Source organism: Erinaceus europaeus, chromosome 1 (assembly GCF_950295315.1).
Source record: "Erinaceus europaeus chromosome 1, mEriEur2.1, whole genome shotgun sequence".
NCBI classification, from domain to species: domain Eukaryota; kingdom Metazoa; phylum Chordata; class Mammalia; order Eulipotyphla; family Erinaceidae; genus Erinaceus; species Erinaceus europaeus.
Window position 1 is genome coordinate 173,074,393 of NC_080162.1, and position 26,174 is coordinate 173,100,566.

At 39.9% G+C, this 26,174-nt stretch overlaps 1 protein-coding gene across 1 annotated transcript; it reads right to left on the minus strand.

Moving 5' to 3' along the window:
* Positions 1-5,656: 5,656 nt before the first annotated feature.
* FABP5 (fatty acid binding protein 5) lies at positions 5,657-10,396 on the minus strand. The gene is made up of 4 exons (XM_007520147.3): positions 10,240-10,396; positions 7,415-7,587; positions 6,594-6,695; positions 5,657-5,907 (listed from the first exon to the last, which is right to left on the minus strand). Exons 1-4 carry the CDS (start codon positions 10,316-10,318, stop codon positions 5,854-5,856), a joined length of 408 nt encoding a protein of 135 aa, XP_007520209.1. The 5' UTR covers positions 10,319-10,396; the 3' UTR covers positions 5,657-5,853.
* Positions 10,397-26,174: the final 15,778 nt, after the last annotated feature.

The window sequence follows — 26,174 nt, forward strand, 5'->3', positions numbered from 1 at the left end:
CACTCAGCTTTTTAAACCAGTTCACCCACTTTACCAATTCTTCCTACTAACCCAATATGATATATGACCAACCAAATGGCAGTGACTTCCAAGAGGGAGACACTGAAAAAAATAAAGAAAGAAAGAACAGTGAGGACATAAAATCCAGCAAAAAGCTCCTTGTTCTCATAAACTTAAAAGTGAGATTAAAATACAACAGAAGTTGCTTAACTGTTGCTTAACAAGGAGCAAGAATTGAGTAATAACTTAAGCTGAGATGATAACATTAAAATTATGGTACTTTAAACATGGTTCTCAACCTTTTATAGTTATAATACAGTTTCACCAGACTTCTGAGAAAATTGTTAAAGAGATTAAAACTCAAGAAACCACTGAATAATTTAACAATAAATGCAACATTATACTGACATACAACAAAGCCTCATACTGTCTACAGAGATTTCTCAGTTATGATTTACCATTACCACTCATCCCTAGGCACTCAGATTCTGTTTGAAGGGAACATTTATACTTTCACAATGTTTAAGTACATCATCTAAAAGGTGTAAATCAGTTAAATCACCTTATTTATAGTAAATTGTACCTAACCAGCATCTTGTGTTGACATCGCAGGTTCTATTTAGACTGACTGTTGGCAGAATACTAAGTAATGGTGAAATTAATTTTGTGGTAGTAGAAACTGTATATTGTATTTCTTCATAGAGAAATGTGTCATGGCATAGTGTAGAAAGAAGATTAAATACCAACTTTTTCACATATTCATTCTTTTCTTTAAAGGCTTTAAGTTATTTTTTAAGAATCACTAAGCAGGAAATAAAATGATTTGAGGCAGAGTGATACGATCACAGATGAATAAAGGTCTTGGGGATTTGTCTTCATAAAATCTCTTAAAAATCCCAAATTTAAAAATCACCCAAAATATAGGGACTGGCCATGGATAAATACTCATATCCAGAGGTAGACAGTATAATGGTTAAGCAAAGAGACTCTCATGTGTGAGACACCAGAGTCCCAAGTTCAATCCTATACCACTGTAAACCAGAGCTGAGCAGTTTTCTGGTAAATAAACAAGCAAGCAAACAAAATAAATAAATAAAATATTCATATCCTATAGTCATGAAATATACTACATCTAGAGTAAGAAAAAAACTGGTTAATTTGAATAATTTATACAAAGATTAAAAATGTGGTTTAGGGGGTGAAGCTTAAGACTGGTTATGATTTATTGTAGTAGATCCTGGGATCCTAAGGGAGAGAAATGGGAGAGAAATGGAAAGGGGACTGGGAGTCCAGCACATAGTGGTATGAGATGTGGGCTGGTTATGGGTGTGATACAAAGGTAACGAATTGTACAAGTGGCAATGTTCTTGTATGTCATCATTTCTTCCCAATAAAGTGCTTTAAAAGTACATTGAAAACAAGATATTAAGGACATATGTAATGAGTTAGGATTGATAAAGGCAAGGATAACAGAAGGAAAGAAAAGCATGGGGGAAGAAAGTTAGTACACAAAGTGTGGTTTGTGTATAACTCACTGCTAGGGTAACTTTTGAGAAGACATCTTAAACGGAAGTGGAAAGGAGGCCAGGTGGTGGCACCCCTGGTTGCACATATGTGTTACAACATGCAAGGACCCGGGTTCAAACCCCTGGTCCCCAACTGTAGGGAGGAAGCTTCACAAGCAGTGAAGTAGTATTGCTACTATTGCTCTCTCTCTTGCTATCTCCCCTTTTGATCTCAGTTTCTTTCTGTCTCTATCCAATATACATAAATAGAAAGAAAGACAAAGAAAGAAAGAAAGAAAGAAAGAAAGAAAGAAAGAAAGAAAGAAAGAAAGAAAGAAAGAAAGAAAGAAAGGAAGGAAGAAAGAAAGGGAGAGAAAGAAAATGAAAATTTGAAAAAGCCTTGGTGCATCTCTCTCTCTGAGGAGTGATTGTTCTAAACAGAGGCAATTATTAGTCCAGTCTCTGAAGCAAGATCATACTTGAGTCAACAATTGGCAGGGGGTAGAGGGAAACATTTGAGAGGAAAGTCTTAGAAGAAAGTAGGAGGTGCTGAGAAATTAGGAGACACAAGAAGGACAAGTCCATAAACTCAAGTATGGTAAGTGCTAGAACATGTGACTAGTAAGCACAGGTTTTAGACAAATAAAACTGCTCTGGTCTTATGACATGATCTCACCGTGTAACATGAAAGGAATCATCTGCAGTCTGAACCTCAGTTTTCTCATATAAATAAAAGTGAAAATAATATACATCATGTGGAGTGGTTCTGAGAATTACAAAACTTTTAAAGTACTTGATCAGGGAGAATGGTATAAAAGCTCTCCAGTAGTTAAAGTGGATGACAAAGAGCTTTTAGTATCAAGACTAAAATAAACAGTATAAAACCTAAAAGAGAAAAGGAAATTCTAGGGGGGAATCGGGTGGTGGCATACCCATTTAAGTGTCTACATTACTATATGCAAGGACTTGGGTTCAAGTCTCTAGCCCTCACCAGCAGAGGGAAAGCTTCAGAAGCAGTGAAGCACTGCTGCAGGTGTCTGTCTCTCTTTGTACATCTCCGCTTTCTCTCTTGATTTCTCTCCAATAAAGAAAACAAATAAAATATTTTTTAAAGTAAGTTCTAGAGCAGCCTTTCTAATACAAAACGTAGGTACAAAAATGACAGCACGTGCAATTTTAAATAATTTTCCTTATCAACATTAAAAAATAGTATGAAACAGGAAAGTCAATTTTGAAAATACATAACATTAAGGTAACCAGATATATCCAAAAATGTTTCAATATGCACCCAGAGACACACCTTACTAGGGAAAGAGAGAGGCAGACTGGGAGTATGGACCGACCAGTCAACGCCCATGTTCAGCGGGGAAGCAATTACAGAAGCCAGACCTTCTACCTTCTGCAACCCTCAACGACCCTGGGTCCATGCTCCCAGAGGGCTAGAGAATGGGAAGGCTATCATGGGAGGGGGTGGGTTATGGGGATTGGGTGGTGGGAATTGTGTGGAGTTGTACCCCTCCTACCTTATGCTTTTGTTCACTAATCCTTTCTTAAATAAAAAATTTAAAAATAAAAAAAAAATGTTTCAATATGCAATGAATACTAAAAAAATCAGAGGTATTTTACATTTTTGTGTATATTAAATCCTTGAGATCTAATGTATATTTTACTTAGAGCACATCTGAATTCAGTCTAGCACATCTGAATTCAGTCTAGCCACATTTCTAGCTTCATATTTCATGTAGTTCAAAAGTTTTAACTAATGATTACATTTTGGACAGAGAGAAACTATTATAGTGAACTCCACTGATGCTAGCTTTTGGTAATTCTAAAGATTCTTATATCTTATAGTAATTTTTTAAACTTAAGGTGGTGTTGAGGATTGAACCTGGGACCTCAGAGCCTCAGGGATAAAAGCTATTTTATCTCTTATTTTTATGTTCATTTTTATTATATATATATATATGCCTCCAGGGTTATCATTGGGACTAAGTGCCTGCACTATGAATCCAATGCTCCTAGAGGCCTTTTTCCCATTTTATTGGATAGGTTAGAGAAAAATTGAGAGGAGGGGAGATAGAGAATGAGATATATATTTTTTATATTACTATAAATACTGTATCTTATACTTAATTTTTAATGTCATATTTTTATTTTTATCTTTTTTATCATAAAAGATAGCATAACCATTATGCTATCTCCCAGCCCTATAGTCTTTTTTTTTTCCTGCCTCCAGGGTTATTGCTGGGGCTCTGTCCTGCACTACAAATCCACTGCTCCTAGAGGCTATTTTTTCCCTTTTGTTGCCTGTTGTTTATCGTTATTATTATTGTTGTTATTATTGCTGTCATTGTTGGGATAGGACAGAGAAATGGAGAGAGGAAGGGAAGACAGAGAGGAAGAGAGAAAGATAGACACCTGCAGACCTGCTTCACTGCCTGTGAAGTACCCCCCCCCTGCAGGTAGGGAGCAGGGGGCTCTGACGGAGATCCTTACGCTGGTCCTGCACTTTGCACCATGCGCATTTCAATTCCCAGCTTTACCATAAATCAAAGCTAAGCAGTGCTCTGGGTATTATCTCTTTCTCTGCATCTCTCCCTTGTTAAAAATATAAATTAAAGAAAATAAATGGATTAAAAAAATGATTCATCAAGTGTCCTTAACAAGATATCAACTTCCAATGCCAGTGCTACTGCTTCCTGTTTTGTCAAATTATCAGATTAAAAACAATGAGCTTTACATGCAGAATGGGAATACTGGTGTCAGCTTTCCTATTACTCTGAGGACAATATACCAAGGATTTAGACCACAAGTTACTTTTCCAAATGCAAATTACAGATTATTTGTATTGGGATTTGAGAAATGGAAGAGATTCACTACTACTGAAATTATTTGTATGCACATATAGCAAACATTTTATAACTGTGTTAGTTTTTTATTAGTTATTAATGAATACATCATGTTGCTCCAAAACTAGGAGTGTTTCTTCTACTTATAGAGGGTGATGATTTTGTCCCTATGTTTAGATATACCACAACTTCGAGAACACTGCATTGTTCAAGTCACGTGAGCACCATGTGTGTTACCAGGTGAGTCACAACACTACATGGGAGGTGCTATAGCAATGGGGGAGGCTTCAGTGCTCTGATGTCTCCCCCAGCCCTTCTGTCTATGAACAATGCCCTAGTTCCTTTAATAAATTAAAATTTGATTGCAGAATTCCTGAATAGTTATAAGCCAACTATTAAAAGTGTGGTTAGTCAATCTTTAACTCTTGTTCTAAGATTTTATTAAGTCCTTAAAAATGATTTACAAACATTTTATTTATTGGATAGAAACAGAAACATCAAGAGGGAAAAAGGAGATAGGGAGGAAGAGCGACACCTGCAGCACTGCTTCACTACTGGTAAAGTTCCCTTCTGGATGCAGGGACCAAGGGATTGAACCACATGAGCTCTACTGGGTGTGCCACCACCCAGCCCCTAAATTATGTTTATGTAGCTATTGTTATAAGAGATAGATTAGAGCACTGCTCAGTTCTGGCATAGATGGTACCAGGGTATGGACCCAGGAGCTCACCATGCTTAATAGCTATGTTCTACCTTTGAGCTATCTATGTAGCTAACAAAGAAGTGTCAATCAGAAACTTTGTAAGATGTAGCTGATGGAAAGTTTGACTAGTGTAGGGGGCCAGGCGGTGGCACACCTGGTTAAGTGCATATAGTACTAAGTGCAAGGATCTGCATTCGAGTCCACCGGGCTCCCCATCTGCTGGGGAAATGCCTCACAAGTGGTGAAGCAGGTCTGCAAGTTGTCCATCTTTTCTCTCCCTCTCTGTCTCCCCTCTTCTCTCAATTTCTGCCTTATCCAAAATGGAAAAAAAAAAAAAAAAGGCCACCAGGAGCAGTAGATTTGTAGTGCAGCACTTAGCCCCAATAACCCTGGAGGCAAAAAAAAACAAAAACAAAACAACCAAGAATGTTTGACTAGTGTACATGAATGACTGGTCATGTACTTAACACAGGAAGTTGTACACATAAATTACCAAAGTGGAATCTTAATATAGTACTACACCAGAATTTATTGAGTTCATAATGATCAATACTCCATCACTGATTTCCTGTAAGTTAAAAGAATGCATACAACACCAGTATAGCACAAACACATTTATTCACTAACCAAAAGGATGATGCTGATTAAAACACTTTGAAATAGTTGAATGTAAAATAGTTGTGATATAGATCAGCTAATACAGTAATGAGAAAAAAAAAAACATGAAGATTTGCTCATTGAACTGAGCATGTTCATCTTTGCAGCTAATTTATGTCCAAATTTATGACGGAATCTTTTATTCTACTTTTTCATAGACACGAGTACAGGTGACATTATTCATGACGCATTCCTAGGAGAAGATAAAATGATAAAGAGTTAAGTTATTTTTGCATCCTAGATCAATGGTGGTAGATATAGGCAAGGATCCTGTAAAATTTTGTCATCTAACTTCACAGATGGAGTTTGAGAAACTGGAACCTGTTATATTGCCTATGAGAGTTCTAGGCTTCACTCATCTGCAATACCTAAATTATCCATTTGCTGTTGGCAAATATTATTCTTCATTTTAAAGAACTTGAAAAATACATGCTCAAGAGAACTGTTCAGTGGCTCCCCAATGACTTTACTATAAAACAACAGCAGGGCATGGACCAAGATCCAGCTCTAGTCTTTGCTATATAATGCCACTTCTATCTCCATTTCTTAAGAAGTAGCATTATGGCCTTTAATTTGGTTCTATATTGGAGACAGGCGGTAGCACAGCGAGTTAAGCGCACGTGGTGTGATGAACAAGGACCGGTGTAAGAATCCCCAGTATAAGAGCTCCCGGCTCCCCACCAACAGGGGAGTCTCTTCACAAGTGGTGAAGCAGGTCTACAGGTGTCTTTCTCTCCCCCTCTCTGTCTTCCCCTCCTCTCTTCATTTCTCTCTGTCCTATCTAGCAATGATAACTACAAAAAAAAAGGGGGGGGGGCAACAAAAGGGAATAAATATTTTTTAAAAAGAAGTCCAGTGAGATCTAAGTTTGTCACTCACCACCACTAATTTCCCATTTTCAATTTTTCTTGTAATAGTGCTTTCTTTGCCATCCCATTCTTGATGTTGAATCAATTCACCATTTGTCAAGTTACATACAGTCTGCAAAAATAAAGTATATGTTTTAATAGTTCAGTATAAATTAGTACTTTTTAAAATTTTTTTTTATTTTTATATATATTTTTTATTTTATTTTATTTTATTTAGGAGGGGTACAACTCCACACAATTCCCACCACCCAATCTCCATATCCCACCCCCTCCCCTGATAGCTTTCCCATTCTCTATCCCTCTGGGAGCATGGACCCAGGGTCATTGAGGGTTGCAGAAGGTAGAAGGTCTGGCTTCTGTAATTGCTTCCCCGCTGAACATGGGCGTTGACTGGTCGGTCCATACTCCCAGCCTGTCTCTCTCTTTCCCTAGTAGGGTGTGTCTCTGGGGAAGCTGAGCTCCAGGACACATTGGTGGGGTCTTCAGTCCAAGGAAGCCTGGCCATAAGTTAGTACTTTTCCTGATGCAAATTCTATAACATTTTTCTCTTCTCCCAGAGTCTACTTCATCTAACTCATAGTAATTTTACTCATTCAGTTTATGCTTTTCAATCTAAATGCACATAAGAGACACTGACTGTGTTCCCTAAACTATTCTTATAAAAGAAAGTTATGAAACGAGTCCTTTATCACTAATTTGTCAAAACTGAATTCATAAAGTAACTCAAGGCTTTTTCCCATTAAGTTTTTGTCTGTAAGCATACAAATGTTATTAGTACAATCTGTCATTCCAGTAAACTTCTGTGGTTTTATTGGGTGAATTATGACTAACCTGAGTTTTTCTGCCATCAGCTGTAGTTTCTTCAAACTTCTCCCCCAGGTTACATGAAAACTGAGTTGTTTTCAAAGTGCTCTCAGTTTTGATGGTGAGGTTTTTGCCATCAGAAGAGATGATACAATCTGGTTTGGCCATTGAACCCATTTTTCGCATAGCCATTCCCACTCCTGTAAAACAGCAAGATAAGTTGTAACTTACACAACAGAAATAGTGATTCCTTTGTACTCATTAAGCTGTGCATATATTCAGTTATTCAAACTTTTGAAAACCTATATGCAGTGCTCATACAGTGATCTGTTCTTAAATTTCTTTATTGGGGCATTAATGGTTTATAGACAACATCAAAATACAATAGTTTGTACATGCACATTTCCCAGTTTTCCAAATAACAATACAAACCATACTAGGTCCTCCTCTGCCATCATGTTCCAGGACCTGACACCCCACCCCACCCCACCCCAGGGATTTTTACTTTGGTGCACTATACCAATGATTTCTTTTTATTTTTTATTATTCGGTGGTGGGGGTGGGAAGAGACAACTGCAGCACTGCTTCACCACTTGTGTAGCTTCCCACATGCAGATAGGGCTGAGGGTTTGAATCCTGGTCCTTGTGCATTGTAATCTGCATTCTACCAGGTGTGCCACCACCCCAGCCCCTCACCATTTGATTTCTGTGAATTCACAAAAGCCTTACATCAGTCTAGTGACAGGCAGCTACCACTGCCTCCATTTGATAGACAAGAAAGAGAAGCACTAAAATGACTTCCTTATACTCATTCTGAAAGAAGGTAATAGAATTGGAAACCAATAGCGCAAGTAATCTGACTCCAAAACTTAGTTCTTAGTCACCAAGCTATGCTAGTCATAAGAAAATGAGGGATGAAATGCAGACCTCTACAATTTATTTTCTTGGGCTGGGGAGATAGCATAATAGTTAGGGCAAAACTTTCCTGTTTGAGGCTCTGAGGTGCCAGATTCAAACCCCAGCGCTACCATAAGGCAGAGCTGAGCAGCGCTCTGGTTTCTCCTCTCTAAATCTCTCTCATTAAATAAATAGTAAAATTTACTCAATTCTGTCATCTACTGTTATTATATGACTCTAGTGTGGCACCTTGATATAATATGTTATTAACAGACCATACAAAATCAAAACTAAAATAGTGAAATAGCATAATCTTTTAAGTGATGATAGCATAGCATGATGGTAATCAGTGGGAAGTCTTACCCTCAAAAAATAGAAAATCCTAGTCCAGTGATAGAACATAAAATGTATAATCTGTGCATTTCTAGTGCTAAAATTTGGAAGGAGTCTCAGATGTGAACCAAATGTAGTTTTCATTAATAGATAGGAGTCTACTATCTAAACAGAACAATGATCACTCAGCCAGGCTTGAAATGTTTCTTGGGAGCCTTCTCTTCAGCCAGATAAGAGTTGATGTCTTGGTTTAATAATTATTCTTTTTATGCTCACTTTGGACAAATACAAGGCGCTGCTCCTTATATACCTTGATTGCTCTCTAATGAATTGAACCTTGACAACCTTCATGACTAAGAATCCTGGAAACAAGCCATCCTGTTTTCAACAGGCTGAGAATATGCATCCTCTGTTTTGGTGATGACTCGGGAAGACATACATAAATGTTGTATTTGTGGTTTTTTTTCCTGGTCATTTTGATCTAAGTTTAGAGTAGAGATAAGTGAAAGTCTACTCTCCTTTAATCATAATATTACAAACACAAGATTAACAAGAGGACAAGCCTAAGCCATTATTATCTTGAATAAAGGTTAATGAAGGGGTATTTCTAGGTTTCCATAGCGTCCTTGTAGTTAGTGTCGACAGTGAGAAAGCTATCTCGGGAAAAAACTCAGGCAATTTCTGAAAGAGGGTGTCCAGTCAAGGGGACTCACTGCCTTTCTGGCCCCACATCTTCAAGATGCAGAGGTCAGGGCAGCGGGCCACGCCCTGGCACATTCAGTGAGCGAGCTGTTTGCACAGGACACCCGGCCAAGCAATGCCAGCAGATGCGAGCAGCTCTAAGCACCGCCTCCAAGCGCTGCCCTGGATCCCAGGGGAGATGATGCCCAGACTCCCCACCCAGAGCTGTACCAATCCAAAGGGCCCATCCAGAGTGGGCTGAGCACACGGGGGTGGGGCGGGTGGTGGCCTGACCCTAAAGAAAGCTGAAGCATGTGTAGCCTCGGTTTTTAACTCTCCACAGAGTCTTCCCCCCCCCCCCCCCCCCCAGCATTCACGCCTGGTCCCTGTGGAGAAAGGGGTGGTGCGCCATCTAGGAACAAAAGGTGTCGCAGTTGTAGGCACAGGATGGGGATAGGGGGAGTGGGTGCGGCCAAGATGCGGGGCGAGGGGAGAAGATGGTGGCAGGCAGGCAGGCAGCGAGAGGAGAGACGCGGTGGGGAGACAGAAATAAAGCTGGAGGGGGTGTCAGACTGTGGGGGCGGAGAGGGGCTGCGAGGAGCAAAGCTTGAGGGAGGGGGAGAAGCGGGAAGGTGAGCGCCTTCTGAGCAGGAAGAGTGAGGGGTGGCGGCCACGTGGGTAACGGGAAAGCAGTGGCGGAGAGCTGGGTGCCCCGCGAGGTGGAGCATCTCGAGACTCCCGGGAAAAGAGGGGCGCCCACGCCGCGCTGTCACGGCCGCGTGCCCGGGGCGGGGCGGTGCAGCGCGGCAGCCGGCGCCTCGTGGCTGAGCTGAGGGGTGTGGACGCGGCGGGCTGCAGGGCGCCACCCGCCCAGGAGCCCCGCGAGCTGCTGGGGACCTTGGGACGGACACACGCCGCGCAGCTGGCGCGGAGGGCCTCACCTAGTTCCTTCATGTATTCTTCAAAGCCTTTGCTCTCCGACAAGCGCCATCTTCCTACGAAAGGGTCAATGGCGGACATGGTGGGCTCAGGCGGCGTCCGGAATGAGCAGAAATAAGTGAGGCGGCGGGAACTTAGCGACAAGCTGGCGGGCGACCGCCGCTGCTTTATACTGGCGGCCTGTACGGAGCGACGCCCGGCAGCCAATGAGAAGCGCCGCGCGCCAGGCCCCCGCCCCGCCCCCCGCGGGCCCCGGGGCCCTGACTCTTGGGGTCGGGAAGTGCTAGCCGGCTCCACCAGCCTGGACGCCCGGGCTTCTCAGACACCTGGTGCAAGCGGGGACTCGCCCGACGCCGCCCTGGACGCCAACACCTTGCACGTTCCAACTCCTTGGCACACACCCGGGAAGCCAGGGTGGGGGGGGAGTGGAGGGAAGGGTCACCATCAGGAGGCCTAGTCCCGCCTCTCTGAGTCCCCCAATATTTGGTTATAAGAACCATCACCAATTTTCGGTTCAAGAAAATCCTCTCCAGACTTGAGAGACAGGAATTGATTGGAGGCTGCCTTCCTAATTTCTGCATTTAGTGGGCAAATCACATGTCACACCTTCTTGAGAGAAACTTCCTGAGCCCCATCTCCACCACAAGTCATACACTGGCCCAGGTAGGGTCTCAGGGTAGGTACCTAAGTGAATTTTACCAAAAGACGACTGGGGTGGGGAGAGAATTCCAGTAAATTCTGTTTCTAACGAAAATAAGACTTTACTGGTGGGCAGGTGGCACAGCTGGTTAAGTGCACATAGTACAAACGAAGACTTTAGAAAGTTGTATCTTCAGTGACTTGCTGTTGCTAGTACAAGTTCCAATTCAAATAATTTCTACTAGTTCTTATCCCCAGCTGATTGATCTCTTCAAGACCCCCACCCCCACCACTCCCCTATCCTCCCAAGCCCATAATCTTTAAAATCCAGGATATCTCTTCTTTAATCATACACTATATTCACAAGTGGAATATTAATGTCTCTCAAAGCATACTTTTTCATAGGTTCTTGCTTAGTGCTGGTGGTATTTACTGGGAGTGAGTCTGGAAGTTGCCACACAAGCAGAGTTACTTTGAGAGAGATAATGTCTATTTATACTTGTGTTAGATGATGTGCTTCCCAGGCATTTTATATTCATTAATCTCCATTCAGTTTTTTTGCTAGAGTATTTTATTCCACTTTATTTTATTTATTTATTTATTTATTGGAAGAAAAAATTTTCAGCCATCAGGTTCCAGATGCTAGCATGATGCTGACCAGACTTCCCTGGACAGATGACCCCACCAATGTGTCCTGGAGCTCTGCTTCCCCAGAGACCTTCCCCACTAGGGAAAGAGAGAGGCAGGCTGGGAGTATGGATCGACCAGTCAATGCCCATGTTCAGCGGGGAAGCAATTACAGAAGCCAGACCTTCCACTTTCTGCATCCCGTAATGACCCTGGGTCCATACTCCCAGAGGGATAAAGAATAGGAAAGCTATCAAGGGAAAAAATTCGGTAGGTATATTTCATAGTGACTAAACCAGAATCCGATCACCCACGTCTCTCTCACTCCAGACCTTGTGAAATAGGACCACACCTGACTGTCTCAAAATCTCAGTACTTGTCTGTAAACCACACTAAGAAACTAGTTCTTGTTTAACCCTTAACTGAAATCTGAGATTGCTTCCTTATCCCCAGCATGGCTCAGGACATTTACTCCCCTAGTCCATATTATTTTCATTTGAAGTCCCTGCCCTAACTTTTGGGTCCCATATCTTACCCTCATCCTGTTTTCCTTGTAAGACAATTTGAATATTGAGTCATGTAGTTGTGTCACTAAAGTGCACCATGTCCCATACTCCAGGCTTTAGTGTTCAGAAAATGTTAGTGTTATGAGAGCAGCTGATTATATCCTTTGCTCAATGATCCCAATGCTGGCTTCCAGGTGCACAGGGTAGCCTGCTACCCGTGCCTTCCAGAAAGGCAGCTCCTGGATTTGGACTTCAGTTCTTAATATGCTGCTTCAATTTACGTTTTATCCCATTTGTCTTTTGTACTGACTATGATCATGGCCAGAACTGAGTTCTGGAATACCAAGTTTTAGATTAGCAAAATCAACCATGATCTATCAACAGAGGAATGGCACTTCAATACTAAATATCCAGTTAAGAAATAAGCACCAGCTGTTACCTAAAGCTTGGCATTTTATTTCTGGAGATAATTATGTTAGTGAAAATAAGAGGTGAAAGCCTGACTTTTGAACACATTTTTTAAATTTTCTATTCGTGATTTAATAATGATTAACAAGATTGTAAGATGATAGGGGTATAATGCCATACAGTTCCCACCACCAGATGTCTAAATCTCACCTCCTCCATTTAAAACTTCTCTATTCTTTATCCCTCTGAGAATATGGACCAAAATTCTTTAGGGGGGTGGGGGCAGAAAGTAGAAGGTCTGGCTTTTGTAATTGCCTCTATGCTGGACCTGAATATTGGCAGGTCAATTCATACCCTCAACCTCTTTCTTTCTTCCTTCCTTTCTTTTTATTTAATTTTTTATTTGTAAAAAGGAAACAGTGACTAAACCACTGAACATGGGCGTTGACAGGTTGATCCATACTCCCAGCCTGCCTCTCTCTTTCCCTAGTGGGGAAGGGCTCTGGGGAAGCAGAACTCCAGGACAAATTGGTGGGGTCATCTGTCCAGGGAAGTCTGGTCGGCATCATGCTAGCAACTGGAACCTGATGGCTGAAAAGAGAGTTAACATACAAAGCCAAACAAATTGTTGACCAATCATGGACCTAAAGGCTGGAATAGTGCAGATGAAGAGTTGGGGGGAGGGGAGGTCTCCATTTTGTAGATAGCTAGTAGCATATTTTAGTTATATTCCAAAGGGCCTGTGGCTATACTAGATTTTGTTTGTTTGTTTGTTTGTTGTTGTTGTTTTCCTGAGCCTAAAATCTGTATGCAGGTAGATCCTAATTATTGTCTGGGGAGGTGGTGTCATGACTGGCTGAAGGACCAGAAAGCTGCATCAGGGAAGAGAGTAGCTCCCAAATAATGGAAAGGTGTATAAATATTGTTGACTGTAAATCCCATCAATTTGATGTGATCTGGGGCCTATATTCAGCTTAGGCCTCAGCCTGTTTCTATCTTTCCCTAGTGGGCTAGGGTTCTGGAAAGATGAGACTTCAGGACACACTGGTGAGGTTTTCTTCCCAGGAAAGTCAGGATGGCATCATAGTAGCATCTGCAACTTGATAGGTGAAAAAGTAGTAAGGTACAAAGCAGGACAAATTGTTTAATAAACAGGAGCCCAAAGGTAGGAGAAGAGCAGATGAAATTAGGAGTCTTCATGTGGGGAGAAGATAGGAAGTCTATTTTAGGTATGTTCCACGGGCCCCATGACTTTAGTAATTTTTTCCTGATAGCTAACATGCAGGTGGACTAAAAATACTACCTGGGAAGGTGGTGTCAGAGTTGAGAATAAGGCTAGAAAGATGGATTAGTACAGAGTGTAGCTCCCAAATATGAGGAAAGTATATAAATACCATTAACTATTTACCCCATCGATCTGACCCAGGGCCCACATATATTCATATTTAGCAAGGTGCCTGTGTAGCCTCTGAGTCTCTATCAGTCTGAGTTCACAGTCCATGGTCACAGCTAGGAACATTCTATGCTCTCCTTTCAGGACTAGTCTTCCTTGAATGACAGAGTAGGCTGAGCCAGCTCCCTTTGGAGTGGGGCAGTCCCTATCATTACATCTTTACAGTGAGAGGAAGGTCCTGGAGAGTCCCATAAGAGGTCTTATGATGACATTCCTTATGGAAGTGACCAATGATGGTGGAGAGAGGTCTATTAGAGGTTTAGACCCATCACATCTATATGGGAATCCACAAATTCCCAGACTAGAGTAGGATAAACTAGCATGATATTGAACCTAAAAGGCCATCATTAAGTGAACCAGTCTCTTGCCCTTATCCAGCTTTTGTAGTCCTTTCTTTATCTGATGAGGTTAGACTTTCTCCCAGTTGTTAAAGCATTGAGAGTCATTTATTGTATCTAAACTGGTATTAGGTTTATAGGATCTGGTCTCAAATTAGGAAGGGAATAGACCTAGGGTTTAAATGGAGTCTAAGTTAACCTTAAATTTCACTGCATGTTACTTGTTTGGTGATTATAATAGAGGTTGTTATAGGGGACAATAATTGCCCTTTATTTGATATTTATACCTCTACCAGTATATCTCTTGGTCAGTTGTATACAGTATTTCAGATTATCAAGGGGGTGACATTAATGGTATTGTTGTCAGAAGAGATTAGGGGATATCTTTTACTTTCTTTTGTGTACTTAATTGAGTAGATAAAGTGATTCAGAGAAGTGAAGCGGGTGGGGGGCGGGTAGGAGAGGAGGGTGTCTAGGCCTAAGTAGTAAATATTTGACTAGATAATTTGTGGTGTCTTTAGATCTTTCTATTTGCTTGCTAAGTTTATTAAATCTAAGTCTAATCACAGCAGACTATTGAACACTTTTATTTTGAGGTGTATAGTTTCCCCTAACTTATATCCATACGTGTACCCTATCCCTTAGGCCCTGGTCTATATGTAGAGTCTGGAACTCTGCTAGGGAGTGTGCCATTTGAAATGGAACTAGGTAGTCCCATGTGTTAGGAAAGGTCTTACCAGTGTATTGAAGTTGGAAGGTTGGAATATCTGGATACAGTCCAAAGTGAAACATGGCATGGTGGCACTGACTGCATTGACTTAGTTGAGGTCAGCAGAAGCAGCATCACAAGGTAGGGAGTCAAGAGAAGAAGCATCAAGAAATACAAGCAAAGTCCCAGAGATTTCAGGACTGGAGAAATAAGGATTTTAAAAAGAATGGGAAAGGTTCCTTGCAGTCTTGATCTTTTAGAAGGCAATAATAATTATTATTGTAACCAAGTTATTTGGGGGGCTTGATTTACTTTGAAAATCTCATGGTTAGGATTTACTGTACCATAATGACATCACCATGATTTATGTCATTTAATGCTATTTACCAATCACTATATCTTAGTTACTGACTGGACCAGTTGATTCTGATCTACCTTGTCTAAGATTGTAAGTAATTTAGTATTTGAAAAAAAATGCTGTTTTTAGAAATGCTTTAACAATTTAAGCCTGGTGTCATAATTCAGTCAGTTTAGAAACTTGAAACATTAAGTGCTTAGAATAAAGGAATTTATACTCAGAACTGTAATCTCAGCATTTAAAGAACTCAAGATATTCAATCTATTTTCCCCTGACATATTGAATAAATAGTGACTTATAAGATTAATAGGAGGATAGTTTAACACCAACAAAGGTCTGTGTCCCTACCCCCATCCCCATACAGTGGACTTGAAAATCTACCCTACCCCCGGACTCCCCAGAGTCTTTTACTTTGGTGCAATATCCCCAAACCCAGTCCAAGTTCTGCTTTGCGTTTCTCTTTCTTTGAACACACTTTTTGGATGTGATGAAGAGAAATGACCTTTCTTGCGCCAACAAATAAAACAAAAATTATAGGCCAAACTATTTACTAGTGTCTCCCATGAGACAAAGAAGAGTGTGCTACATGTGTCCTTGAACCCCACTTCCCCAGAGCCCCACCCCACTGGGAAAGAGAGACAGGCTGGGAATATGGATCGACCCCCCCAATGACCATGTCCAGTGGAGAAGCAATTACAGAAGCCAGACCTTCCAACTTGTGTACCCCATAAGGATCATGGGTCCATACTCCCAGGGGGCTAAAGAATAGGAAACCTTTTAAGGGAGGGGATGGGATACAGAGATTTGGTGGTGGGTACTGTGTGGAATTGTACCCATCTTATCCTATGGTCTTGTCAATATTTCCATTTTATAAATAAAAATAAATGAGAAACTAGACCCACTAGTAAAAAAAAAAGAAAAAGAAATGTGTTGCTTGTTCTGCTGTCGTGAGCAATACATTTAATCTTGTGTTCTCAGTTGCTTCTCATCTATATAAATATGCCATATGTGCATATATGTATACAGATATCTAATGACTAAAGTAAATGAATTCTGGGGTGGAGACACAGCAAAATGGTTATATAAAAGACTTTCATGCCTGACACTCTGAGGTTCCAGATTGAATCTCTAAGTTAGAGCTTATCAGCGCTCTGAAAAAAAAAATACATACATAAAATGTTAAAGAGTAGATTAATTTTAATGTACCTCAAACCCTAAACTCAGATTCTCTTCCACTCCTAAGCATGGTGATGAAGTGCACTTTCTGAGAAAGATGTAGTATTTTAGCTTGCTGACAAAAGTACTGTTTTAACTACATTAACTTGAATCCAATATAAGGTACAGAAAGAAAAAAATGAATATGACTAGATTATTATACAACTTTATATGGAATGACAGTATTTAGAGGAAGGTGGGAGAATGACCAGTTGATTGAGAGTAGAAACATTATAATGCACGGAACAAAGGTTAGTGGTTTATCCCACACTATCCTAAGCTCTAGTGACTGAGCTCATCATAAGTTTTAGTAGCAGACACAAAGGAGATCTCTTCCTTTATGATGGAAAATACTAACCAGTTATTCTTTTTAAGACTAAAAGTGATACAAAAATGATTGCAGTATCAAGTAGTCAGTGAGTAACAACTGTTTTTCCTGTAGCTTACCTTTTACAAGAGAGACACAAATCTATGCAGTATCTATCACTTCTTTTCTCATCAATGAAATTTCAGAAACTGGTCCTTTTCAGTTTCTGCAGTACTATTGTTCACAGCCCTGAAATAAAGACTCAAAAATCACTCTGTTTCCACCTAGTGGTGAAATCTAGTACTTCTCTTAAGTTTTCTCTGAAAACTACATTGCCAGTCTCTTGACCTTATCCAGTTTTTGTAGTCCTTACTTTATCTGACAAGGTTATACTTAGAGTGATTGAGGGAAATTAAATAGAAATTAGGTAAGGAAGGTATCTAGGTCTAAGCAGAAAATATTTTATTAAGTACTTATGGTGTCTTCCATCTTCCCAGACAATACGTTTAGCCTACCTGCATGTTAGCTGTTGGGCTTATTAGGCCCCTGGGAATATACCTAAAACAGACTTCCTTTCATCCCATAATCTTGTTAATCATTATCAAATTGAAAGAAAGAAAGAAAGAAAGAAAGAAAGAAAGAAAGAAAGAAAGAAAGAAAGAAAATTAGAACTGCAACTTTGGAAATCTGTTCACATATATTAAACATTTATACTAAGAGGCATGCAGAAATGTTCATGATTGTGTTATTTGTGGTAGATTCCAAGTGGAGAGAACTCAATTATCATTGATGGTAGAATGGCGTTTAATGCTATATATATATTCACAATGGACTAATTCAATGAAAATTAAAGAATTATAGGGGCTTGCATGAATTTCATACACATAATGCTGAGTGGAAATTTTCACACAGATTAAAAATGTGAATAGTTATAAAATACAAAAGATTAAATTAGATAAAATTATTCATGATGTTAGCTGCCAGAATAATGTTTTATTTAGGAGAGGAGAGAAGGAGGAGCCACTAGGAAGGGGATGAAGACACTGAAGAAACCTACCAATGTTTTCTATCTGGATATATTCTATTTGAAAGATGATAGGTAGATAGGCATACGGACAGACATATGATAGATAAGCAAAACAGACATAGACTTTTTTCTTTAAATATAGGAATTGGATTGATATATATTTCCTAAAAAAGATTTACATCCTGAAAGAAATAGCATCGGCATGAAACTATGTGTAGGTAGAGAGTTATAGAATTGATACAGCTCACTGTCACTTGCAATTAGTCCAAGATAGGCTAGAAAGAATGTTTTTGTCTTAAGGGCTTTGTGTTGGTCTGCTTCTAAGACCCCTTCCGTTGCATTGCTTGCCGCTGTGGTCTATTTACATAATCATTGTTTTCATTGCTTTAATCCACACTGGTTCACTGCTTTTTCCTTCTCCCCACCCCCTATCTTACTTACTTCCTCTTCCTGACACTTCCACCTCAGGAGATATATAAGGACAGGATTGTGATTAGAGATAGCTAGATCACACTGCATTCCTCATCAATAAAGACTGAACTGCATCCCAGCTCAGCCATGAGTCTCTGGTCGTCTCTCTCTCTCTCTCTCTCCTCTCTCTCCCGCGAAGCTAGCTCAGCAACTGGCGCCCAGAACTGGAACCAGCACTTTGAATTCCAAAGTATCCCCTATTACAACCAGAAATTTAGAAGTAAAGAGAACTCAGACATTTATTTTGGTACAATAGTTAGGTTACCAACTCCACTTTATCTATCCCTAAAACTTCCCCCCCCCAAATTCTTTGACCTAAAAGTATTGGTACTGGCATAATTTAATTTAGTATCTGTGAAACTGCAGTTTTTTTAGAATCTGAAATTTATCTGATTAAAGTGAAATGCAGTGTGCACCTCTGATAACATTTTAAATGTCATACTCCATCACGTGTCCAATATCGTATCACAAGAGATATTTTTCATCTGTTAATTGCATTTTCCATGTCCCTCATTATTGGCCTATGAGCAACTAGATTTGACCAAAAAAAAAAGTTCCTTACTGAAGCAATGAGTAAGGTCCAGAATAATCAAGCTCAAGAAAATTACTTTCACTAGGGAGTCAGGTAGTACTGCAGCGGGTTAAGCACACATGGCACAAAGCACAAGGACTGGAGTAAGGATCCCAGTTCAAGCCCCTGGTTCAAGCGCCCAGCTCCCCACCTGCAAGGGAGTCCCTTCACAGGCTGTGAAGCAGGTCTGCAGGTGTCTATCTTTCTCTCCTCCTCTCTGTCTTCCCCGCCTCTCTGTCCTATATAGCAACAACGACATCAATAACAACAACAGTAATAACTATAACAACAATGAAAAAAAATTACTTTCACTCGGTGATGTCTCTAGCTGTTAAACCACAATTTATGGTTTTATTTTACTATAGCTATTTCATCTAAGAAACAAATTATAAGCAGCAGGGTCTATCCTGATATGATACATGCTAGAGTACTACTCTGGTTCTCTCAAATATTAAAAAAAAAAAGCCATCCTAGGAGGTGGTGCAGGACTTGTAAGCATGATGTCCTAAATATGGTCGCCAGCACTACATATGCCTGAATGATGCTTTAGATTTCTTTCTTTTTTTTTTTCTATTTCTTGTTAGCTAACAAATCTTTTTTAAAACCGTTAAACTGGAAATATAAAGATGCAGTTTGATTTTAGAATATTTGTAAAAATCCAATAAAAAGAAAATTGCTTACTGTAACAGAGAATTTATCAATCTTTTTAAGAGTTTAATTCTTTAGTAAACATTAAAAATAAAATTGATTATTTTAACTTTCATTATCCTTTATCCATATGTTTTTGGTAGTTTTATTCCCTAGATAGTCTCTATAGACTTAAAATTAATAGGTGACAAAAAGAGATCTAAGAATCTGAATTGTGGTCAATAAGCTAACCATTGGGGCTCAGTGGCACACCTAATATCGCATACATGTGACCTTATGCAAGAACCTGAGTTCAAGTCCTCACTAGTATCTCTCTTTCTTTCTCCCTACCTACCCCCCATTTCTCTCAATTTGAAGGAGGAGGAGGAGAATAAGAAGAAAAGGAAGAAGTAGGAGAAATAGGAGAAGAAAAAAAGGAAGGAAGGAAGGAAGGAAGGAAGGAAGGAAGGAAGAAAGGAAAGAAGGAAGGGCAAAAAAGAAATGACCACTGGGAGCAGTGGATTTGTCTTACAAACACTTAGCTTCAGTGATAACCCTGGTGGCAAGTGAAGAAGAGAGAGAAGGAGGAGGAGGAGGAGGTGAAAAAAGAAAAGCATACATCAGACAAGAAACTAATCACCAAAATATATAAAGAGCTCAGCAAACTTAGCACCAAAAAAGCAAATGACCCCATCCAAAAATGGGCAGAGGATATGAACAAAACATTCACTACAGAGGAGATCCAAAAGGCTAACAAACATATGAAAAACTGCTCTAGGTCACTGATTGTCAGAGAAATGCAAATTAAGACAACACTTCTTCTTCTTCTATCATTTGCCCTTCTTCCGTAGCCAGTCAACAGTGTCAAGAGCTGCTTGTTGCTGGCTTTGAAAGTGACTGGGATCCATGTGGATTCAGTCGGCTAGGAAGGATCGTCAGTTTCCCCAATGAATGGGTACTCACGGGATGCACCACAAGAAGGTCGATCCAATGCATCACTAAGATACCACCTCACTCCTGTAAGAATGGCATACATCAAAAAGGACAGCAGCAACAAATGCTGGAGAGGTTGTGGGGACAGAGGAACCCTTTTACATTGCTGGTGGGAATGTAAATTGGTACAACCTCTGTGGAGAGCAGTGTGGAAAACTCTCAGAAGGCTAGACATGGACCTTCCTTATGATCCAGTAATTCCTCTCCTGGGGTTATACCCCAAGGACTCCATAACACCCAACCAAAAAGAGGTGTGTACTCATATGTTCATAGCAGCACAATTCATAATAGCTAAAACCTGGAAGCAACCCAGGTGCCCAACAACAGATGAGTGGCTGAGAAAGCTGTGGTATATATACACAATGGAATACTATGCAGCTATCAAGAACAATGAACCCACCTTCTCTGACCCATCTTGGACAGAGCTAGAAGGAATTACGTTAAGTGAGCTAAGTCAGAAAGATAAAGATGAGTATGGGATGATCCCACTCATCAACAGAAGTGAACTAAGAAGATCTGAAAGGGATACTAAAAGCAGGACCTGACCAAAGTAGCGCACCAAAGTAAAAGCCCTGTGGTGAGGGGTAGACATGCAGCTTCCTGGGCCAGTGGGGGGTGGGAGTGGGTGGGAGGGATGGGTCACAGTCTTTTGGTGGTGGGAATGGTGTTTATGTGCACTCCTAGTAAAAATGTAGTCATATAAATCACTAGTTAATTAATATGAGCGGAGGAAAATTAATTGTATGTCTTGAAGTTTTTTAAAACACAGACTGAATCTTTTTAATATATAGGCTGTGTAATTGATATGCAGACTCTCTCAAAAGCCTAGACCAAGTAGATCAGAAGCAACCAATAGCACAGCTATATACAAGATACTGGGTACTGTACAGCAAACCCTAACAAAAGGATTTTTCAAAGTTAACCCAATTACCAAATAATGTGGTAACATTAACTATCCATTGTCTTTTGGAAGCCTAAGACAGCAGGAACCTCACATCTCCACTATAGAGCCTTTACTTCCCCCAGTCCTGGAACCCTTGGATAGGGCCCACTTCCCTGTATGCCTCTCACAATCCATGTCAAATAATATTGCATCTGCCGATCACAACCTAATCAACGCAACGATTGCCACCTCAACATGCTTCACTTCAGACTGTGTCCAGAGACTTCACGTGTGGAATGACAACCCTTCAACTTCATTACTCGGGTGAGACCTTTCCTTTCATAGTATACTCTAATTCCATCTCAGGTGGTTCACTTTCTAACAAAGTCCCAAAACCTAGATATACACCAGTTTCTGTGAGAGAGAGCATATGTTCACACGTATCCATAAACTACTGCAGAAGTACACTAGAGTTTGCAGTGAGTATCCCCCTAACACTTACTCTCCGCTATTCCAAGCTTTGGGTCCATGACTGCTCAACAATTTGTTTGGCTTCGTATGTTAACTTTCTTTTCAGTCACCAGGTTCCAGATGTCATCAGGATGCCGGCCAGGCTTCCCTGGACTGAAGACCCCACCAATGTGTCCTGGAGCTCAGCTTCCCCAGAGCCCCACCCTACTAGTGAAAGAAAGAGGCAGACTGGGAGTATGGACCGACCAGTCAACGCCCATGTTCAGTGCGGAAGCAATTACAGAAGCCAGACCTTCCACCTTCTGCAACCCACAAAGACCCTGGGCCCATGCTCCCAGAGGGATAGAGAATGGGAAAGCTATCAGGGGAGGGGGTGGGATATGGAGATTGGGTGGTGGGACTTGTGTGGAGTTGTACCCCTCCTACCCTATGGTTTTGTTAATTTATCCTTTCTTAAATAAAAACAAAAAAGGAAAAAAGAAAAGAAAAGAAAGGGAAAGAAAAGAAAAGGAAAGAGAAGAAAAGTAACTTAGCTCATGATATTTTTACACTGGGTTAACTCTTTGTCCAATTGATGTGAAGACCTGGCATAAAGGGGGCGGGAGGGGAATCCTACAGCACAGTTCTGGAGAATGTCCTAGTACAGTTTTAGAACTTGAACCTGGGCTATACTTACGGCAAGTTACACACCCTATTAGGTAAACCATCTTCTGGCATCCTTGTATTTATCCCTGTATATAGAGCCTTTATTTGGCTCTGTCTTTTATTCTGTCAGTCCAACCAGAATTTAGCTGTCCATCTGTCTGTACATCAGCAAACATTTACTGAGTATTTTGTTCACCAGGTAATAGGTCTGTATGTTTTTTTTAATCAGAAAAATTGACATGAGGTAAGCTACTGAAGTCTTCCTGGTGCTAAAGGCAGCTGACTAATAGAGTAGGCTTACCCTCTGTGTGCCTTAAACATTGTCTCTCCTGCTAACAAAGTGGACAATTATATTGAACAGTCTATACATCTAGAGCTATAGTAAAGAATGTCATTCAGTCAGAGCTCCAGGGTTCAGCTTCTCCTGTGACCATTCATGTCTTAAGTTGAAATAGTCACTTTTAGGGAATGCATCAAAGTAATGAACTTTCTCAAACCCTCTCTAATCTTGATAAAGGACTGCATTTTTACATTATGAGATTTATGTGCATGCTTCTGCTTAACTCCCTATTTCCATAAGTTTATATTTAGGGCCAGGGAGATATGAAAGACTGTCAGGCTTGAGATTCTGAAGTCCCAAGTTCAATTCCCAGAACTACCATAACCAAGAGATGAACAGGGCTCTGGCAAAAGAAAAAACAAAAGAAAAATAATAAAGAGAAAGTTTATATTTAATGAGAACAAGATCTATGTTTGAATAATCTCTCTGTCTTCAACATTGAGTATCTCAGGCAGTCTGTGAATGTTGAAAGGACTTAAATAGAATTATTTATAGGTATCGTACAACGCAAATATACCATATAGTTGTGATCATAGAAAAATGTAGATAAAAATGGACAGTTAGAATACTATATCCTATCCACTGTTTCAAGGATGAGTCAAGAAATCATTCTTCTGTGGTCTGGGAGGTGGCACAGTGATAAAGCTTTGGACTCTCAAGCATGAGGTCCTGAGTTCAATTCCCAGCAGCACATGTGCCAGAGTGATGTCTGGTTCTTTCTCCTCCTATCTTTCTCATTAATAAATAAATAAAATCTTTAAAAAAAAAAGAAATCATTCTTCTGATTCATCCAACAGGAAGGAAGTCTTCCTTAATTTTTAGGAATTAATATTATAACACTAGCTCCCTCTGTTGATCATTTTGTAAATGACATGGTAATACTAACTTGAGAAGGCATAAAAATAAAAGATTCCTCCTCCTCAAAGAAAAACATTAATTAAACTATAATAGACTAATGAATATGAATTCTAAATTTTATTTGTTAGTGACTGTCATTCTCAATATATGAGGAAAAAAACAAATGCAGTATGAAGTGACAATTCCATACACTGCCTTTCCCTGTTTGATCAACAAACAAAGATAGATGAGTTTACACAAATATGTAGTCTCAAGTTCTTTGAGGATATCGGTTATAGAGTTTTAGGCTGTATAAAGATCATTTGGACGATCAAATTATCATCCAAATTTTGGGCATGTATCAGGAATCACCAGGAGGGTGCTGGATTCTGATGACAAAACTTCTAGTCCAATAGGTCTCTGATTGGAGCCAAGAATGTGTACTTCTCTTAGTCTGAAAACCTCTGCTCTATAGCGTTGCTGCTAGATGTGATCTACAAGGCAAGTAGCATCAGCATTGACTGGGGAATTTTAGGAACACAGTGTCCCAGGTCACCCAGTTGTACTGAATCAGAATCTGCTTTCTCAGATGACTCCTGAGTGACTCAAGCCTTAGAGGCACTGACTTAGAGCAAGGCTAGCAAACTTCTCTGAAAGGTCTAGATGGTAAACATTTTATTTATTTGTTTATTTTAAAAATATTTATTCCCTTTCGTTGCCTTTGTTGTTTTATTGTTGTAGTTATTATTGTTGTTGTTATTCATGTTGTTGTTACTCTTTACCAGAGCACTGAGAACTCTGACTTTTTAGTGGTGCTGGAGATTGAACCGGAAACATTGGAGCCTCAGGCATGAGTCTCTTTGCATAACCATTGTGATTGCTACCCCATGGCAAACATTTTAAACTCTGGGGCCTTACAGTCTCTGCCATGATGACTCAACTCAGTCACTGTTGCTGAGAAACAGACACAGACTGAGTGTGTCAACAGAACTTGACTATTTTACATTTATATATTCATCTTTACCACAGCTCATTGATTTCTGGCTTAGAATATATGTGCATATGTGGGTTTGATTTTTTGGTTTTTGGTGCTTGGAATAAAACTCAGGTCCTCACACATGTGTAATATGTGATATATACACTACCCTGAGTAATATGTAATATATATACTACCCTGAGTAATATATGTAATATATATGTAATATGTAATATATATACTACCCTGAGTAATATCCCCAGCCCTATGTGTATTTATTGTTTTTACTAACATTTAATTTATTCATTTGTTGGAGAGAGAGGAAAACAGGTGGAAGAGGGCGAGAAGGGGAAGAGAAAAACACCTGCAGTACTGCTCTACCACATGTGAGGGTTTCCTCCTGAAGGTGGAAATCTAGGGCTTGAAGCTGAGTCCTTGTGCATGATAACATGTTTGCTCAAGCAGGTGTGCCACCACTGATCTCAGTCTTATGTATATGTAAAAAAAAATAATAAAAAAAGGTCTCATCACCTACCACTTTTATTTCATATTCCATGATAGAATCTGGTATTTTTTGTTTGATTTTATTTATTTTATTTTATTTTTTATTTTAACCAGAGGACTGATTAGCTCTGGCTTATGATGATGTGGAGGACTGAACTTGGGACTTCGGAGCCTTATGCCTGAGAGACTCTTTGCATCACCCCTGCCCTCCTATTTGTATTTTTCATAAGTATCTGAAGACATTTTAATTCAGGTGGTTTATAAAATATACTATAATGCAATACTTTCATTTTTCTCTGGCAATATCTGATTATTTTGCCAGATAGTCATATATATATATATATATATATATATATGTATTTTTTTTTTGTCTTTTAAGTAGCTCATAAAGGAGAAAATGAAAATCTCAGCCAAATTCTTCTATCAACACACCATCTTCAATATTCTCCCAAACATGTTCTGTGTTGGGGTTAGGCTGCTAGTACTTGTGTGTATTTATCCTCCCAACAGAATAAGCAGCTCTAGAGGGAGATTTGGCTCCTAAAAGAATTGCTGCAGTACATATTTTCCCAGAAGGCAAGAGGATAAACTGCGTGCACATTTAAGCAGGAAACTCATTACTGAAGAAAATTAGAAGCAAGGAGAAGTACTCATCCTTCTTCTTTATTGCTTCTCTATTTGTTTTTCAAACCCAAATCCAACTGCTCTAGGCCCATTCTTCAGGGAACTATAATATGACTAAAGCAAACAAAACAGAAAAGGAGTGTGCATTTACTGTCTTCTAGTTCCATAACAAGCAGAGAAAGGAAGGGAAAGCAAAGACAGCTACGAAATGGACTTTGTTCTCATTCTCAAACTGACTAAGATGTTTATTTTATAAAAAGTAGTTCAGAGTACTGGTCACTTTCATCAGGAATGTCCTCATTCGCCCTTTTGTGGGTCTGTTTAGGACCTTACCCTCACTATAAACTAGCAATGACAAGGACTGTTCTACTCTCCAAAGAGAAGCTGGATCACTCAAGGAGAACTGAT

Coding starts and splice junctions, on each gene's coding strand:
- FABP5 (XM_007520147.3), bottom strand. CDS start 10,318: ATGTCCGCCATTGACCCTTTCGTAGGAAGATGGCGCTTGTCGGAGAGC. Junction 7,588..10,239: donor AGAATACATGAAGGAACTAG/GTGAGGCCCTCC, acceptor GCTGTTTTACAG/GAGTGGGAATGGCTATGCGA. Junction 5,908..6,593: donor AAAATGGGAAATTAGTGGTG/GTGAGTGACAAA, acceptor ATCTTCTCCTAG/GAATGCGTCATGAATAATGT.